Source organism: Toxorhynchites rutilus, chromosome 1 (genome assembly GCF_029784135.1).
Source record: "Toxorhynchites rutilus septentrionalis strain SRP chromosome 1, ASM2978413v1, whole genome shotgun sequence".
NCBI lineage: Eukaryota > Metazoa > Arthropoda > Insecta > Diptera > Culicidae > Toxorhynchites > Toxorhynchites rutilus.
Genome location: NC_073744.1, coordinates 192,661,184 through 192,678,789, shown reverse-complemented (window position 1 = coordinate 192,678,789; position 17,606 = coordinate 192,661,184). Strand labels below are relative to the sequence as shown.

At 32.2% G+C, this 17,606-nt stretch overlaps 3 protein-coding genes across 4 annotated transcripts in view; 1 reads left to right on the top strand and 2 right to left on the bottom strand.

Annotated features, from left to right (window-relative positions):
* Positions 1–17,606, top strand: part of LOC129762698 (uncharacterized) — a 363,476-nt gene that overhangs the window by 50,999 nt on the left and 294,871 nt on the right. The gene's annotated exons all lie outside the window — the stretch shown is intronic.
* Positions 4,484–5,512, bottom strand: LOC129762706 (uncharacterized). Its single transcript, XM_055761213.1, has 2 exons — positions 5,176–5,512; positions 4,484–5,115 (listed from the first exon to the last, which is right to left on the bottom strand). The coding sequence occupies exons 1-2, from the start codon at positions 5,510–5,512 to the stop codon at positions 4,784–4,786; spliced, it is 669 nt and encodes a 222-aa protein (XP_055617188.1). The 3' UTR covers positions 4,484–4,783.
* LOC129762709 (uncharacterized) overlaps positions 5,556–17,606 on the bottom strand; it is a 30,333-nt gene continuing 18,282 nt past the window's right edge. For both annotated transcript variants that reach the window (XM_055761217.1, XM_055761218.1), the window contains exons 2-3: positions 5,748–6,017; positions 5,556–5,692 (exon numbers count right to left, since the gene is read on the bottom strand). In XM_055761217.1, coding sequence (XP_055617192.1) covers positions 5,556–5,692; positions 5,748–6,017 — 407 coding nt within the window. The remainder of the gene's footprint in view (positions 5,693–5,747; positions 6,018–17,606) is intronic.

The window sequence follows — 17,606 nt, the reverse complement described above, 5'->3', positions numbered from 1 at the left end:
ATTTTGGTTTTTTTTTTAATTTATGAATCTGTGATTTTTTTTTTATTTTTGATTTTTAAATGAATAACTTTTAATTTTTTTATTTTTCAATTATTGCAATCCCTGAATTTTTGATTTTTTGTTTTCTTGAATTTTCAAATTATTCTCAGTAAACTTTTTTTTTAATCATTGCTTTTTTTGAAACTTCTTTCTTTAAAATGATGATGATTTTTATAATTTTTTTTTGAAAATCTATAAAATTGATTGTTTTTTTCTTTACATTTCTGACTTCTCTTATTTTCTTAAATTTTCTTAATTTTCCTGAATTTTCTAATTTTTTTTTCTAATTTTGAATCTATCAATTGTTTTCTTTATTTTTAAATATTTTTTTTTATTTTTTTTATTTTAATAATTTTTTGAAATTTTCAAAACTATTGAAGTATTCTTGAGTTTTTAATTTATTAAACTTTCTTTTTTTTCTGAATTTTTAATCAAAATTTCATGAATTCTAGAAATCTGGCAATTTTCCAAAATTTTTGCAAACATTCTTCATTTCCAAATTTTTCTCGAATTTTCCTGTTTTTTTCTAATATTCAGATTAGTTTAGAAAAAGAAAATGTAAATTTTATCAATTTCTAAATTTCGAAACTTTTTAGAGTTTCTAAAATTTTCTTAAATATTTTTTTTTATTTAAACAATTTTTCAAATGTATTATTTTAAACTTTCTAAAATTTCGGTTTTTCAATATTTCAATATATTAAAAAAAAATTTTTTTCTGATAATGTAGGAAATTTGAAAAATTAGACAAATTCATAAAATTTAGAGAGTTTGAAAAATTTCGAATTTCATAAAATTTTTGAAAATTCTGGAAATTGGGGATTTTTAATAATTTGTTTGATTCTCCCTACATTATTTAAACCCCTTGAATTTAATTCTTTGAATTCCATTTTGTTTTATATTTTTCAAATAATGGAACCCTGAAATTTCTTATTGTTTCCTGATTTTTATTTTTCTTGTTTTTTTTTCTAATTTCATGTTTTTTCAAATAAAAAAATATCTTTTTTTTTTAATTGAAAACATTAATTTACTTACTTCGGAAATTATCAAAATTTCCTAATTCTTTGAGTTTTTTTTTATTGTTTTGGTATTTTTCGAAAATTTCAAATTGTCTGAATTCTCTAAATAATTTTTTTTTAATTCTCTCGTTTTCCTCTATTGCGAATTCTTTGAATTTTCTTAGTGTACCATGTTTATATTTTTTTTAATGTTTTGAGTTTTGAGAATTTTATAAAATTAAAGTTTGAAAAAATTATTTTAGCGTTTTCAATTTTCTGTTTTTTTTATATCTTCAAATTTATTTTTTTTTCCTTTTTTTCCAAATATTCTGAACATCCAATCTTTCTAAAATTATCCAAATTTTCTAAATTCAATGATTCTTCCCATTTTTTGAAATTTGGAAAGAAAATTTTAAACTTGGATTTTTCAAAAAAATTTTATGTTTTGTTTTTTTTAATTTTTGAAATTCAAACTTTTTTCTTAATTTTATACTGAAATTTATATATTTTATTAAATCTTGTTTTGTTTTTCATTATCCTAATATTTTATAGTTTTTTTTTAATTAATAGGATTTTGAATATTTCCTAATAAACTAATAAATATAATAATAAACTAATAAACTAATAAACTTTCTAAATTTAGTGAATTTCTTCATTGTTTCTTCAATTTTCCTTCTTTATTTAATACTTCTGAATTTGGTTTTTTAATTTCTAAATTAAAAAACAAAATTTAAATGTTTAAACTTTTCAGGTTTTAATTTTTTTTTTAATTTTGGAATTTTGTGAAATATTTAGAAAATTTTTGAATTGTTTGCGCTTTCTGATTGTCCCGAATTTTCTAGATTTTTTTTTAATTTTTTGAATGTTTGAAATTTTCAGAATTTTTTAATTTCTCCCTAACTCGATATCCGAGGGACCATCGAGTTAGGGAGGTATCGAGTTATGGAGAGAAGTATGCTTGTAAAATCAACTAAAGGTGCCATCAAATCCATCGAGTTAGGGAAAATATCGAGATACAGAACATTGAGTTAGGGAGAGCTGACTGTTTTTTTTTCATTTTCTCAATTATTTTTATTTTTTTAATTTTCAATTTTTTCTTTCTTTTTTTGTATTCGAGCTTTGATTTTCAGATTTAATTTTTGAAATTTAGAAAAGTCTGAAATTTTAGTCTATACTAGATTTATAGAATCTTCCTTTATTCCTGTTTTTTTAATGTGCCAAATTTCCTTCTCCTAGTTTCTGATTTTTCAAACAAAAAAAAATCTCACGGCCTCTATTTTTCAGAGTTTTATGAGTTTCTGAAATTTTCAGAAATTGTTGAATCTCGCAATATTTCTTTTTTTTTAATTTCCTAGTTTTTTTTAAAGTGTGACTTTTTTAAATGTTCATGATTTTAAATTAACTTCTGATTTTTTTAAAACTCTTCAAACTTTCCAAATTTTCTGAATCCCTTGAATTTTCTACTTCACTGAAATTTTCTGTGTTTCATTTTTTTAAATTCCATATTCAAGAGAAGTGAAACTCAAAAAACAATTTTTTGATTCTTACCGATTTTTTAAATTTTATGTTTTCTTTTAATTTTCAGAATTTTCTAAATTCCTAAAATTTGCGAATCTACTTTTTAAATTTTTTATTTTCAAAATTTGTTTTTTTTTTTCATTTTCGGAATTTTTCAAATTTGATAAATATGATTTTTTTATCGTTTTATTTTTTGTTCAAAGTTTTTCAAATTTTCAAAATTAGGAAATTTATTTTTTCAATTTTTTTTTCTTTTTGGGTTTATCTATTTTTTTTATTTTTTTAATATGTATTACAATTCTCGGGATTCATTTAAAAATTTAGGGAATTCTGGAATTGAATTTGTCTTGAATTTTCGAAATTTTCAATAAATCTTAAATATTTCAATTTTTCTGAAAAAATCGCAAAATTCTAATTTTTAATTTTTTTTTGAATTTTTTTAACTTCTTGTTTATGCACTATTTTGTATGGATTTTAAATTTTCAAAGTTTTCTTAATTTGGAATTTTTGCAGAATTTTAAAATTATTACCATTTTGTCGATTTTTGGGATTTTTTAAACTTTTTTTTTGATTTTTTTTATTTGAATTTTTAAAGTTTTGAGAATTCGTTTGATAAAGTTTGAAAATTTTTAAATTCAATTTGTTTTGGATTTTCTAAATTTCAAGAAATCGATTTTTTTATTTTCTAGGAAATTTTTAAAATTCTCAATTTTCAATTTCTGTTTTGAAATTTTTTGAACTTGTTGGTAGATTAAATACAATGCTGAACTTTCTAAATCTTCAGATTTTTTTTGGTTTTTAATTTTCAAAATTTCTTCATTTTGGAATTTTTAAAGAATTTTCTGAAATTTCTAAAATTCTGCATTTTCGCATTTTCTGCATTTTTTGAGTTTTTGAACTCTGAAAAAAATATCAGTGTTTGAATTAATTTACAATTTATAGAGTTATATAATTTCCTGTTTTATTGTTATATTTATTCTGAATTTGTTGAATTTCTAAGATTTTTAAGATTTTCTTGGAATTTTGTTAATTTTCCTGATCTGTTTGAGTGAGTATACTTGGGGAATATCATCTTGATAAACAATTTGATTTTTTTTCTTTTTTTCTCATGAATATTCAGGCATATTCCTAAAAATCAAATTCCAAAAAATTTGTTCTGGGAGAGTGCTTTCAATTCCAAAATGAGTGGAAGCGAATATAATAATAAAACTGTATTGAATTGATTTTAGTTGAAGCATATTAATATAAAATTGCCAAAAATTCAACACTAAAATTGGAACATCAAAAATTAATGTCTCGATTTCCGAGCCTCAAAATACATCGGAATGAATTACAATTCACAATTCACTTTCGCTTTCAACGAGAGACGGAAAATCAAACATCGCCGGCTTAATTTCGGAACCAAATAATTCATGAACCTCGAAAATGGTTGCTCAACACCTGAAACTCGTTCAAGGTAGGTGTGCCCCATCCATTACTGTTTGCCGTTTCATTACCGTGATGCGTTCTCGAGTGTCAATTTAAAATTCTAAAATACAAAACCGATTAACTCACTCGCAGTAGAGTGCGTTTCCTGGTGCCGCGAATCGATGGTGATTGCAAAAGCTTAAAAGAACGAAGAAAAAAAAAGATACAAAGTGAAACATGAGAACTCCATTCCGTTGGAAGGAATAAATTAATTACGCGCTCGAACATTGCAACATTGCTCGGATTGGGATCGGTGGAATGGGCAGCTTCGGAGGAATTTACACCGAGAAATGAAACAGCAGCCGTGCTTTCACTTTCAGCTCGAGTAGAAATCGGGAGAGCTCCCAACATAACATATGTGGGTCACAGTTTGAGGGCTTTAATTACCTGTCGTTCGCTTGATCTATTTTGTGATTGCTCATGAGAGATGCCTTCGGATGCTGATCAAGGGAAAGATGTAATAGTTCTTCAAAAACATCTAAGAGTAATATTTATCTGTATGACTTTTAACATTAATATTGTTATTCAAATTATGTGGTCTTTGGGAAACTCTACACATGCTGATTCAGATGTCATCGATAAACTTCATTTCTAAAAAAAAACTTTGCTTCCGATTTGGAAAGTCTCTTCGCCCGTTCATAGTAAAACCGTTTAACATTTTTGTCCTTTCTCGCCTTTCCAGCCAACAATTCACTCACTTGTAGTCCATAAAAAACTTTATCCCATTTTACTTTTCTCACAAAACATGCTTTTCGCTTAACACTCTATGGAGTAAATTTATATCCACAGCTGTCTATCAACAGTTCTTCCTCGCTTTGGTCCCCCACACAGTATCCCATATTTTCACCTTGTTCCACTTCCCGGTTGCGATTTTTCCAGTAGCCCATTCTCACTTCCTCCTCCTCTTCCTCCGCCACCCAGTCATCGTCGTTCGAAGGTGGAGAAGGACCCCTCCCCGATAACTCGTCACATTCAATTACTATCGCTTCCCTCTGTCCGTTGCGATCCGAGTAATCGTCGTGGGCGGTTGAGGAGGATCCACTCGCAGCGCCTATAACCGGAGGCGGGATGCTGCTTATCAGTGTCTTGTCTTGTCCTGTTGATGAAATGTGGTGGGGTGACTGTTTCGCATGTTTTTCTCTGATTGGAACATTACCTTGTTTGGTGCTGGTCCCTCGTTGCTTGTCATATTGCGAGGTGAAGAGTCTCCCAAATCCGACTATGACTTCATCAAGCAACCGATTGGAAGAGACCGGTGCGGATGACTGCTTGAGGGCATTATCCGCTGGGACATTATTCACTACCGGCAGCTGGTCGCTATTAGTTTCAGGCGCTGTTGGATCCTCCAGCAGGTACTTGTTTTTCTTCACCTCCTCCTCCAGAAAACTTTTGAACTCTCTATGGAAGTAATCGTTGATTAATCGCCAAATCCCGGAGCTGTACCCGACGAGGACAGCCAGGAAGAACATGCTGCGGAGCGCTAGCAGTAACATGTTTCGATTAAACGCTTATCCTTCAAAAAACACGGTCCCTTATTTAAAAATCATCCTCATCTCCATCAGCGGCAAAAAGTGACAGGATAATCTGGTAAGATTGCTTCATTTGGGGCCACGCCATCGTGAGAATCACCACCAAGGTGTTGGCAATTACAAACAGTCTCATCATTTCGATAGCTGAAAAACCCCTGTTTAGAATACAAAAATAGAACCCAAAAAAAAAAAAACTCACCCTGTGGCGATCGGAGATATTGGCCAAACCCAGAGTTGATGTCCTCGTCGGCGGGAACGGCTTCAACGGTGGCGGCAACTTTGTCATTCCCGTTTGCCTTGGCGGCCGCCGATTTGGACTTCTTGGACTCGAACGGTTGCTGTCTTCCCTTGCTTGCTCCTCCTCCTCCGCTGGGCGACTTTTTATTGCCACCGGAAGGCATAATAAGAGACCGCTGGGTTGTTTTCTCCTCTATCCTATGTTTTGTTTTGGTCGGTTGGGCGGTTGGCACTGTGAAAAAATATTAGGAGATGGTGAAATTTTTCTTCATGGTTTTTATATTTGTTCTAAGAAAATTAACTCACAAACTTCAAATTGATATATCTGAATCGGTCCAGTAGTTTTGTAGTGGAAAAAAGGGGCAAAGATTGTTTTTTCAAACCATCGGTTAACTTTGAAAAATTCACAATCAAAAACGAAAAGAAAACATCTCTGATATGTTCTGTAAAAAATTCTCAGCTTTCAAGAAAAAATATAAAAAGCCATGAGAACAATAAACAAACGACCACAATCAATAATTACGAAGATAAACCCCATTTGTTCTTGAAAAACTAGCTGATTGGCTTCAATTCGATATATCGATCATCTAAATCGGTACAGTGGTTCAAAAGTTGTGAATTTAAAAAAAAAAGTCATTTTTGGGTAAAAGTGGACAAAAATTTGTTTCGGACCATCCTAAATGGAAATGGGCACCCCAATATAAAAAAAATACGGCCAATGAACATAATTACTACGTCTGACGAAAATCTGAGAACCACTATATCGGTTTGACCAAGGCGCGTAGAAGTATATGCTAAGGTGGGCCAACTTGCTAAAACCACTCTTCAGCCATCTTGAAAGTCTACTGTGTTTTTTTTTGTAAATGTGAAGCATTCATATATTTACTGTACAGATTCCTCAATGTAGTCGGTATAAACCTACAGTGAAATCACCCGACACAGGGAATAAATATTGAGTATGACTTACCGGCTCGACAGTTGTCTGTTGTGAGAGGTAATGATGCCCAATGTATGGCTAACTAGTGTTGCCAGTATATAATTTCAACATCACTGTTATACTGTCAACTGCGAGGGATAGGACGTTGTATCTTTCACGCACCTCACAGTAAACAAAACACAATACGCCCAAGCTCGCTCGTGATTAGTCTGTCTCTTTCACGCTTGAAGGGAAAAAATCCCCTTCTGCTTTCTTCCGTACTGTTTTCATATACCGCTCCCCTAACCAACTTAGTGACGAAACGGCCTCACCTAGTACCATAGACCCGTCTTGGGTTTGACATGGAATGGCAGCAAAGGTAAACATACAAAAATGAGATTTCCAAATTTTTTACAGTGCTGCCAAAACTATTCAAAATTGAATCATAGTTGCATTCACACTTCAATTTAGTGAAATTTTCTTCTATCGATTCTTTGTATATTTTCGATTCCTTTGCATCCTGTGTTCAGTTCTCGATTTTCTCCAGACCAGATACAGATTATAGTGCATCGAAATTTTTGAAATAACTTCTTAATAGACAGTGTTGGTGACCCTGAAAAGGGACATATGTCCAGATTTAGTACACGTGGTGCACTCAGTATGCATGTCTTTTTCTAGACACACATCTGAAACATGCTGTAGCCACAGATGATTACACTTTTCTCAACTGCTTTAATCTAACTTTGGCAACGCATAAAAACAACAACAATGTGTGCGTGTGATGCAAAACTACTTCGATAGAAAGGATAAAAATGAATTTCTGTCTGTCTGTCTTTCTGTCTTTCTGATTCTTATGGACTCGGAAATTACTGAACCGATCGACGTGAAAATTTGCATGTAGGAGTTTTTGACATGTGGAGGATTTAGGGGGCAATTATTGGTCTGACACTCCTCCTCACTAAAGGAGGGGGGGGGAGTGTTGCATAACTCGACAACTAATTAATCAAATTGAACCAAATTTGGCATGTGAAGGTTTTAGGGAGAAATAAACTTCTGCATGACTCGAGAATGGCACCAAATTAGGGATGTGAAGATTTTTTGGGTACGCGAAATGTTTCTATGACCCCTCCCTCCTCTGGAATGGAGAGGGGGTCCCATAAAAATATTGCACATATTTCAACCAAACATGACAATTGAAAATTTTCGGAAAATTTTGAAGGAAAATGGGAAAATCCGAAAAATTCAATTCCCATATGTTCTACAATTACATAGTGACAAGCGTTGTTAGTCCATTTGATGTTTGCGCTACTGAAATTGATCTTTGCTCGAAACTGAAAATAGATTTTCAGGTGAGAGAACGCACGCCTATATACATGCTATCCATACAAATAAAAATGGATCGCCGAATGTGTTGATAAGAGAAAAACTCGCGAAGGGAATTATCCGATTTAGGACTGTCTTTATGCTATCATATTTTCTGTATCAGTGTATCGTGTTACTTGCAAGTGGTTGAAAAATCTTGAACGAGAATTGCGTCTGAAAATAATATGATATTATAATGACGAGTTTGGTAGAAGTACTAAGAATTTTATAATAAAAGGTAATTTAAAGAGTCGATTAGAAGATCAATCAATGAACAGTTTTGCCATTGGACCCATGAACGTTCGCATAGCAAGAAAACGGGAATGCTCGAAGGTATTGATAACACAAAACAAATATCGGGTGGGACGAAGTTTGCCGGGTCAGCTAGTACTTAAAAAAATTTCAAATTTAGAAAAAAAATGACTTATGTATCAAAATTAAAGCGAATTTAAAACTTCAAAAAATTTGCAAGATTAATATATTTTCCTAGAAAATGATAAAAGATGTGAAACCAATCAAAAACCTTAATTGAAGGTTGATTTTAAAAATACGAAGTAATGAATGAAGCAATGATTTGAATAAACTAAGAATAAAATAATCTTAAAATTTGAGAAAAAAACGGTAATTAAAAATAATGGAATGGAATATTAATATGAGAACTTTGAAATTTAGTAAATAGAAAAAATTATTGAAATAAATCATAATAGAATAAAAAAAAAATCAGAAATTAAACAAAATATTGAATAAGTTAAATTGAAAACTTATAGAAATATAATAATAATTTCATATAATTTTTTTTGACAAAATAATTTAATCAAAAATACTGGAAATGTGAAGAATAACAAAAAAATGAAAAGAATGATAATTTTAAATGAAAAAGTTATTTTGATATTAACTTAGAATATCAACAAAAAATGATTCACAAACAAATGGGAAATCAAACAAAACCCGAAACAAAGAAAAAACAATTGAGAAAAAAAATTAGAAATGAAAAAAAGTAAATGGATTAATTCAAATTAAGCTAAACCAAGAAAAACTGAAAAACATGAAAAAATTGTTAGATAAAGGATAAAATATGACAATTTAATTCAATTTTGAAATTTATTAAATTCAAAAGGTTATAACATCGAAAAAAAACGAAGAAAATGAAAATTTAAACAGATTGTCGAATTCGAAAAAAAATATAAATAGTTGAACATATAAAAAAAAGAAGCGAATCAAATATAGTGATTAAATTGAAAAATTCAAAATACTGAAGAGTTATAAAAATAAATAAAATTAAATGTAGGCATACAGAAGATAAAGAAAATGAATTTATTAAAGTAGTTAGAGATAAAGAATTGTACAATGGAAAATGACATATTTTACTTTTTTCTTAATACAGTAGAACCCCGATTATCCGCGAAATAGTCTGGCAAGCTCACCGCGAATAACGAAAATCGCGGATAACGCAATAAAGGCCTAAAAATGGGTTTCAGACACGAAAATAAGATATTTCAGCATGAGAACTATGTTTTATCAATAGACAAATCATTAAACTATCCATCTATAAGGTCGTGTACACCAGTGACCAAATAATGTGAAGGCCATGGCCAAAACAAAAGTGTATGAGCCTATCAACCACTGACAAATTCCTGGAAAGCCTATAGATTTACTATGGAACTCGCTGTCGCGAATAATTCGCACCGCGGATCATCCGCTCGCGGATAAACAAGGTTCCAATGTATATCAGGATCTGAAATCAAGAATAATTGACGATCGATGTAAAAAAATAAGTCAGTTATATTCATGATATAACCGCAAGGTTGACGTGGGACTACCGTTGGCTTGGTAATCATTTGCTTGTATTGATTGAATTATTGATAGAATGAAACCAAATTCAATTGAATTCAACATATTTGCTGTGAAGTAAAGAATTCGAACAAACGACATGTAATGTAAGGCACCTTGGTTTTGATGGCTGTGTTAGGGAAACCGTGAATCAGGCCAATCAAAGCGGGACAGTTAGAGCAATTAGATAGCGCTTGTCATTTTACAGTTATTTTATTGCATATCTCATGAAGAATAACATTGTATTAATAGCGATAGATGCGTAGAAATATTTCCTATCAATTGATGCAAACATCTTTCCAATCTATTAAAAATATTCGAGTTATAAGCATTCAAAATCTTTCTTTTTCTTCCTGCGTGTTCTGTGTTTAGGTTTTCGTTTTACCCCTCATATATTCCGGTTAGACGTGGTTCCAGATTGAAGGTTGTAAATTTATTTTCAAAAGAAACGCGAAATTGTAAACAATAGAAACAATGATTTCAAATAAAACCAAGAACAAGAACTCTTGTACCTGAGCCTGTAAAAATAAACGAATTTATAAAAAAAAAGAACTCTTGAAATGTGATGAGCTCGTTTTGATGAACGATAATTGAAATTAAAAAAAAAGTTATTTGGTAAATAACTCTGTTTATTATCCTAAAAAGATTTAAATTTGGTAACATTGAGAAAACATGATTAAATTGGATTAAAATTGAATTTTCAAAAAATTGAAAAATTAAAAAAAAGATGATCTTCAAATTTGAATAAATTAAAAACATTTTAAAATGGTAAATTAAAAACAAAAAAATTACAAGAATTAAAAGATCTAACTTGAAAATTTGTAATGTAAACGAGTTTTCGAAATGAAATGTTTAAATTTCGCATCCAAAAGATTGGATATATTGAATAAATTGAAAAAAAAAAATTAAATAATAAAATAAAACAAAATTTAAGGAAAATAAAGTTATTATAAAATTAACTTTGGATATTGAAAAATAAGAAAATTAAAAAACAATATGAAAATTTAAAAAAAAAACAAGAAAAATTTGAAACTAGGAAAACAAATTAAGGGAAATTGTAGAAATGAGAAAAATTAAATTAATTAATAAATTGACAAACTTGCGAACATTTCCAAATAATAGTTTTTCTTAATAGATAGATTGTAATATTCAAAAATTTAAAACTAAAATCAAAAAATTGCGTTATTGAGGAATTGAGAAATATTGTTTTAAATTGAAGAGAATGAGAAAAAATTGGAAAAAGCAAACATCAGAAAATTTCCAAGAATTGAAAGATTAATCAAAATAAAATTAATTTGAAACAAATGCAAAAAGTCGAAAAAAATAATAATACAAGGAAACTTCGATATAACGTACATTTTACTTTCAAAATTGTACGTTCTATCGAATTGTACGTTATATCGAAGCATAATAAAGATCTCTGAAACGTAGCTTATAATACTTCATTGTATTGCTGTTTGAGTAAGGTTGATGAATAAAATCAATAAGAAGACGAAGCTTTTCTCATGATGCTTCCCTTCGTTCTGTTGATTGAAGTTTGATTCATTTAGAAACCGGAATAACAAAACAGTGGTATTTCGGGATTGGTTAAAATTACAACACAAGCTTTAGCATAAAAATACAGATAATTTATTGTTCTTTCAGAAAAAAATATTAAAATTTTTTTTTTGACTTTGGTAATGTGTATGTTATATCGAGGTAAAATGTACGTTATATCGAGTGACGTTATATCGAGGGTACGTTATAACGAGGGTACGTTATATCGAAGTTTCCCTGTATAACGTACACATTTCCAAAGTGTAAAGGAAAAGTTTTTTCAATATTTTTTTTCTAATAAAACAATGAATTACCTGTATTGTGATGCTAAAACAAGTTTTGTACCTTTAATAAATCCCGAAATACAGCTGGTTTTGTGATTCCGGATTCTAAATGAATCAATCTTTAATCAACAGTACGAAGGAAAACATCATGAGAAAGGCTGGCTTCGTCTTCTGATTGAAGTTATTCATTAACTTTACTAAAACAGCAACACAATAATGTATTATAGACTACGTTTGTGAGTACTTTATTTACTTCGATATAACGTACAATTCGACACAACGTACAATTTTGAAAGTTAAATGTACGTTATGTCGAAGTTTACCTGTATATACTTCGACAAATGTGTAGAAATATTAAAAATAAAATGTTTGGAAAAATATCATTTTAAGAAAAAATAAATTTATAAAATAACTCAAAAAAATCAAATTTTGAAATCAAAGGAATATGTTAACATTAAATAAAAAATGCATAGAGGTTTTTCAGACTAAAATTTTATCCACTTTCGATCGAAAAAAAATTGATAAGAGGACTATTTGTAAACGTAAACGGATCAAGCGCGTCGCTTATCGATCTTGTACATTCGCAGTAAGCAGAGCAGCTGAATTATTCCAAATCCATGGTGTGAGTGGTGTCCTGATAAGATTTAGAGAACCCCTAATCATCAATAAAAAATTGCAAGTGGAAGGAAAGCAAAGGCAACTGATAATAAATTTTTATTTCAAGGTCCAAATCGAGCTCGTGTGCTGTTTGGTCAATCAGAAACCTTTTGAACATAGTGAAATTTTTAAAAATAACCACTCGGCGTCAGATTCGAATAATCGTCATCAATGTTTGAAGATTGTCGGAACTCTATCGGATCGTAGCTTCAAGACTAGCGAATACAGATATCACTCTGATGATATCAATGAATACACGAATATGTGCTAGGTATTCAATGTAGTAAAAAAATTGTATGATTGAATGATGATGCATTAAAAACTTGTGGCGTTTTGAAGCACACGTTTTAATCCTATTCAGAACAATCGGGATATCGGGAAGGACATTCCCGTGAAACCGCATTGAACTTGGTGTTAGCAAAATGGAAAGAGAAATTAGAATGTAAAGATACCATAATTGCTGTTTTCTTGGATCTAAAACGCGCTTCCGAGACAATTTCTAGGCCCTTGTTGTTGAACACGATTCAGCGCTTTGGAATTACGAGTACTGCATATAAATGGTTTGAAAGTTATTTGTATGACAGAACTCAACGGACTATTTTTAATGATTCAATTTCCAGTCCCGTAGGGAATAATCTTGGAGTACCTCAGGGAAGTGTATTAAAGGGTGTGTCACATCAAATTGCATCACGGAAAAAACGCTGTAGAAATTCGCCCAGTAGACCGATTCTTTTGAAAATTTTAGACAGTAAAATAAAAACTATTAAACAACTTTTGGCATTTTCTTTTTATTCATACTTCGAGCCCAAGCCCGTATGCTCGCACCTTCCTCTTTATCCCGTCCATAAGGTTCTGTACAACGTCAGGTTGTAGTTTTTTTTTACCAGAAATCCATTTTCTCTTGAAGTCCGCCTCCGATTTGACAACTTTTGGGTTCTTCCGGAGGGCCTGCTTCATAATCGCCCAATATTTCTCTATTGGGCGAAGCTCCGGCGCGTTGGGCGGGTTCATTTCCTTTGGCACGAAGGTGACCCCGTTGGCTTCGTACCACTCCAACACGTCCTTTGAATAGTGGCACGAAGCGAGATCCGGCCAGAAGATGGTCGGGCCCTCGTGCTGCTTCAATAGTGGTAGTAAGCGCTTCTGTAGGCACTCCTTAAGGTAAACCTGCCCGTTTACCGTGCCGGTCATCACGAAGGGGGCGCTCCGCTTTCCGCAAGAGCAGATCGCTTGCCACACCATGTACTTTTTGGCAAACTTGGATAGTTTCTGCTTGCGAATCTCCTCCGGAACGCTGAATTTGTCCTCTGCGGAGAAGAACAATAGGCCCGGCAGCTGACGAAAGTCCGCTTTGACGTAGGTTTCGTCGTCCATTACCAGGCAATGCGGCTTCGTCAGCATTTCGGTGTACAGCTTCCGGGCTCGCGTCTTCCCCACCATGTTTTGCCTTTCGTCGCGGTTAGGAGCCTTCTGAACCTTGTATGTACGCAGGCCCTCCTGCTGCTTGGTCCGCTGGACGAATGAACTTGACAAATTCAGTTTATTGGCGACATCCCGGACCGAACTTCTCCGATCACGTCTAAACTGCTTAACTACGCGCTTGTGATCTTTTTCACTGACGGAGCATCCATTTTTGCCGTTCTTCACCTTCCGGTCGATGGTTAGGTTCTCGAAGTATCGTTCTAGTACTCTGCTGACCGTGGAGTGGACGATTCCCAGCATCTTACCGATGTCCCGATGTGACAACTCCGGATTCTCGAAATGAGTGCACAGGATTAATTCACGACGCTCTTTTTCGTTCGACGACATTTTTCCAAATTTACGAAAAATTGACAGTGAAGCATGGCCAACGTGATCTATACACTCTTATCTGATTATAAGCGAAAGCTGAAAATATAATTCCTAAAAATTAAATTTCTACAGCGTTTTTTCCGTGATGCAATTTGATGTGACACACCCTTTAGGGCCCCTTTTATTTATTATGTACATCAACGACATGCGACGAGTTTTACGATTTTGTGATATTAACCTTTTTGCAGATGATACTGTGTTATTCATAGCAGCTAATGATTTGAATCAGGTCGTTTTACATTTGAATGGAGATTTGCGTTCTTTAAGTAGATGGTTGAAGTATAAGCAATTGAAGTTGAATATAAATAAAACTAAATTTATGGTAATCTCGCGAAATCGTTCTAATGAAAACGTCTCAAATGTAATTGATGATGAGACCATTGATCGCGTTCGGGAGATTAAATATCTTGGCGTGATTATTGATGACAAACTCAAGTTCAATACTCACATTGACAATGTCATCAAGAAAATTGCCAAGAAGTATGGAATCTTATGCCGATTGAAAAACGATTTAACTATTTGCAGCAAAATACAGCTATTTATACAAATCAATCATCTCTCCTCATTTAGACTTTTGTTCTTCCATATTATTTTTAGCCAATGATACACAAATATCGAGTTTACAACGTTTGCAGAATAAAATAATGCGGTTGATCCTAAAATGTAATAGACTCACTTCCTCATCTTTGATGCTGGACGCTCTAAAATGGTTGTCCGTGAAGCAAAGAATTGTCTATTTAACTATGGTGTTCATTTTTAAAGTAGTTAATGGTTTGCTGCCTCGATATTTGTGTGATCGAGTTGAAAGAGGAAGTGATTTCCATAGATATAACACTAGGAACGCGAATGAATTAAGAACACCTAATTTCTTGTCGTGTGCTTCACAAAATTCGTTGTACTTCAAAGGAATAAATGTTTTCAACTCGATGCCAAGACATATTAAATGCGCAACAACACTTACAGAATTTAAGAGGCACTGTATTTCACACGTGAAAGCTGTCTTTAGTTAACAGTCGAACGATTTTTTTTAATTTTATGACGAAGATTTTTATTGACGAAGTTTTATACGAACGGATAATATTATGTAGACTACTTAATTTTTTTAAATTATCTTTTTTTAAAATTTGTCTTGATCTCTATTATGTCTGTCATGATCTGGTGATGATGGACTATTTCTATTTTTATTTTGTTGTTTTTATAGTTGTATTAGTTGAAAAAAAAAATAAAAGTAGTCTACAAAAGTTTGAGCGTCGCGCGCATGGCACAGATATAAAGGATATTAAATTGAAAGATTTTGAGGGGACGGTCTAGGAATTTTTCGTAAAGGAAATTTTCTCGATTTCTCTGAATGAGGATATTCATAATCAATCCAAAACAAGGCTGGCTGTTGGACTTGTGCTCTGGTGGACCACTTGGCTGCAAGGGCCTCGTCGGGACCGTATCGGCTCTGTGGCGGACATGACTGAGTATTGGCATGTCTTTTGACATTGCAATTTTTTTGAACTTATATCTGTGAATAAAATCAGTGCGTTTTTTTGTGTTTGCTATACTGATTTCAATGTTGAGAAAAAATAAATAAATAGAAAAATACAGCAACCAGAGATATTGGGAATGATTCAGTTCGGAGCAATAAAATTGAATAAGAAATATACATTGTATAACGCTACATCGGAACGAACTCTTCCAAAAAAAGAAGACATTGACACTATTTTACACGAATTCCATGATGCGCCATTAGGCGGACATGTAGGTGCGAGACGGATGCGTAAAAGAATTGGCACCATTTTCGTATGGCCAAATATGAGACGAGACATAGAGAACTATGTAAAGCAGTGTGGTTCCTGCCAAAAGAATAAAATTGGTAGATCTAACAAAATCTCTATGAAAATCACCACTACATCATCGGAACCCTTAGAGAAAATTTATATGGACATAGTGGTATTACCAGAATCTGATTTTGGTAATAAATATGGACTAGTCATGCAAGACGATTTGACAAGATTCTTAATTGTGGTCCCGATGGATAATCAGGAATCAACGACTGTGGCAAAGACTTTCGTAGAACATTACATTTGCCATTTTGGGGCTCCGTTAGAGTTAGTAACAGACCAAGGCTCGAACTTTATGAGCCATGTTTTCAAAGAGGTGTGCAAAATTTTGAAAATCAAAAAAATCCACACTAGTGCATATCATCCTCAAGCCAATTTAGTTGAAAGATCAAACCGAGAATTGAAAACATACTTGAGACAATATGTAGCGGGCAACCCAGCAATTTGGGACCAACTCCTACCGTATTTCATGTTCGAATTTAATACAACGGAAAATGAACATATCGTAGTGAAAAAAAATCTGGGAAATTACTAGTACAGTTGAGCCAAGTAAAACCATCCTCCTGTAGTAGTGATCTCCAAAGAAGAAAATTCCGGTAATGAATCGCTTGTTTCGGACCGATCGAACAATAAGGATATGCTGTCGAACATATGCAGCAAAGTGGAAAACATGTTGAAGAAAAATGATTCCCGCACGGAGTGGTTGAGCCATCGTTGTCTGCTGAGAAGTTTGATTCACGATCGATGTTTTTGCTGGACTGTGGCTCCGAGAGGTTCATGTACGTGGAATCGAATGTGGCATCAGACATCTTGAGGGATGTTATAGAAGTGAACTCCGTTTCTGGAATTCCTTTTTGCATTTATGAAGCACATATTTTATAATGAAAGATTGATTAAGTGAGAGAGCGGAAAAAATGTTAGAACTAACCATATGTGGAAACACGATAAACAAAACTTTGCAAATCGTTGGGTGAAATTGAGGAAAGAAAACATGGATACATAAAAAGAAATTTTATTATAAATGTTAGACTACTGTAAACCAAAAAAATAATCCTTTTTTTTTGACGACTGCAAAACCTAATTTCATTGTAACAATTTAGGACAACAGCGAGAAATTGAATAGGACCAATTAATTTTTTTTTCCACTCAAAACAACCAAATTTTAAAAAGTAGAACAAAAAAAAGCTTTTTCCAAATGAATTCATAAATAATAAAAATTATTAATTAATAATATTCCATCAGTTCTGTAAGCACTGATTATTCTGTTTGGGAAAACACAATCATGTCTCCCATACTTCAGTTGTATAAACTGGGTAATACGGGGAAAGTACTTATCGAATTAAAAAAATGCGTGATTCTTTCTTCCACACACGCTTTGAAGTGGGATTTTTTTAGAAAAATGAAGATATTGAATCGTATATGTCTACAGCCAATTAATAACGAGAATGAGTCCATCAATCGCTAAAATAGCTTTTGAATGTACCGAAGGGCTGGAAGGCCAGGAATGAATTCCTGTAAGGGCATGTATGAGTCGATATTTACATAAAAGTTCACGA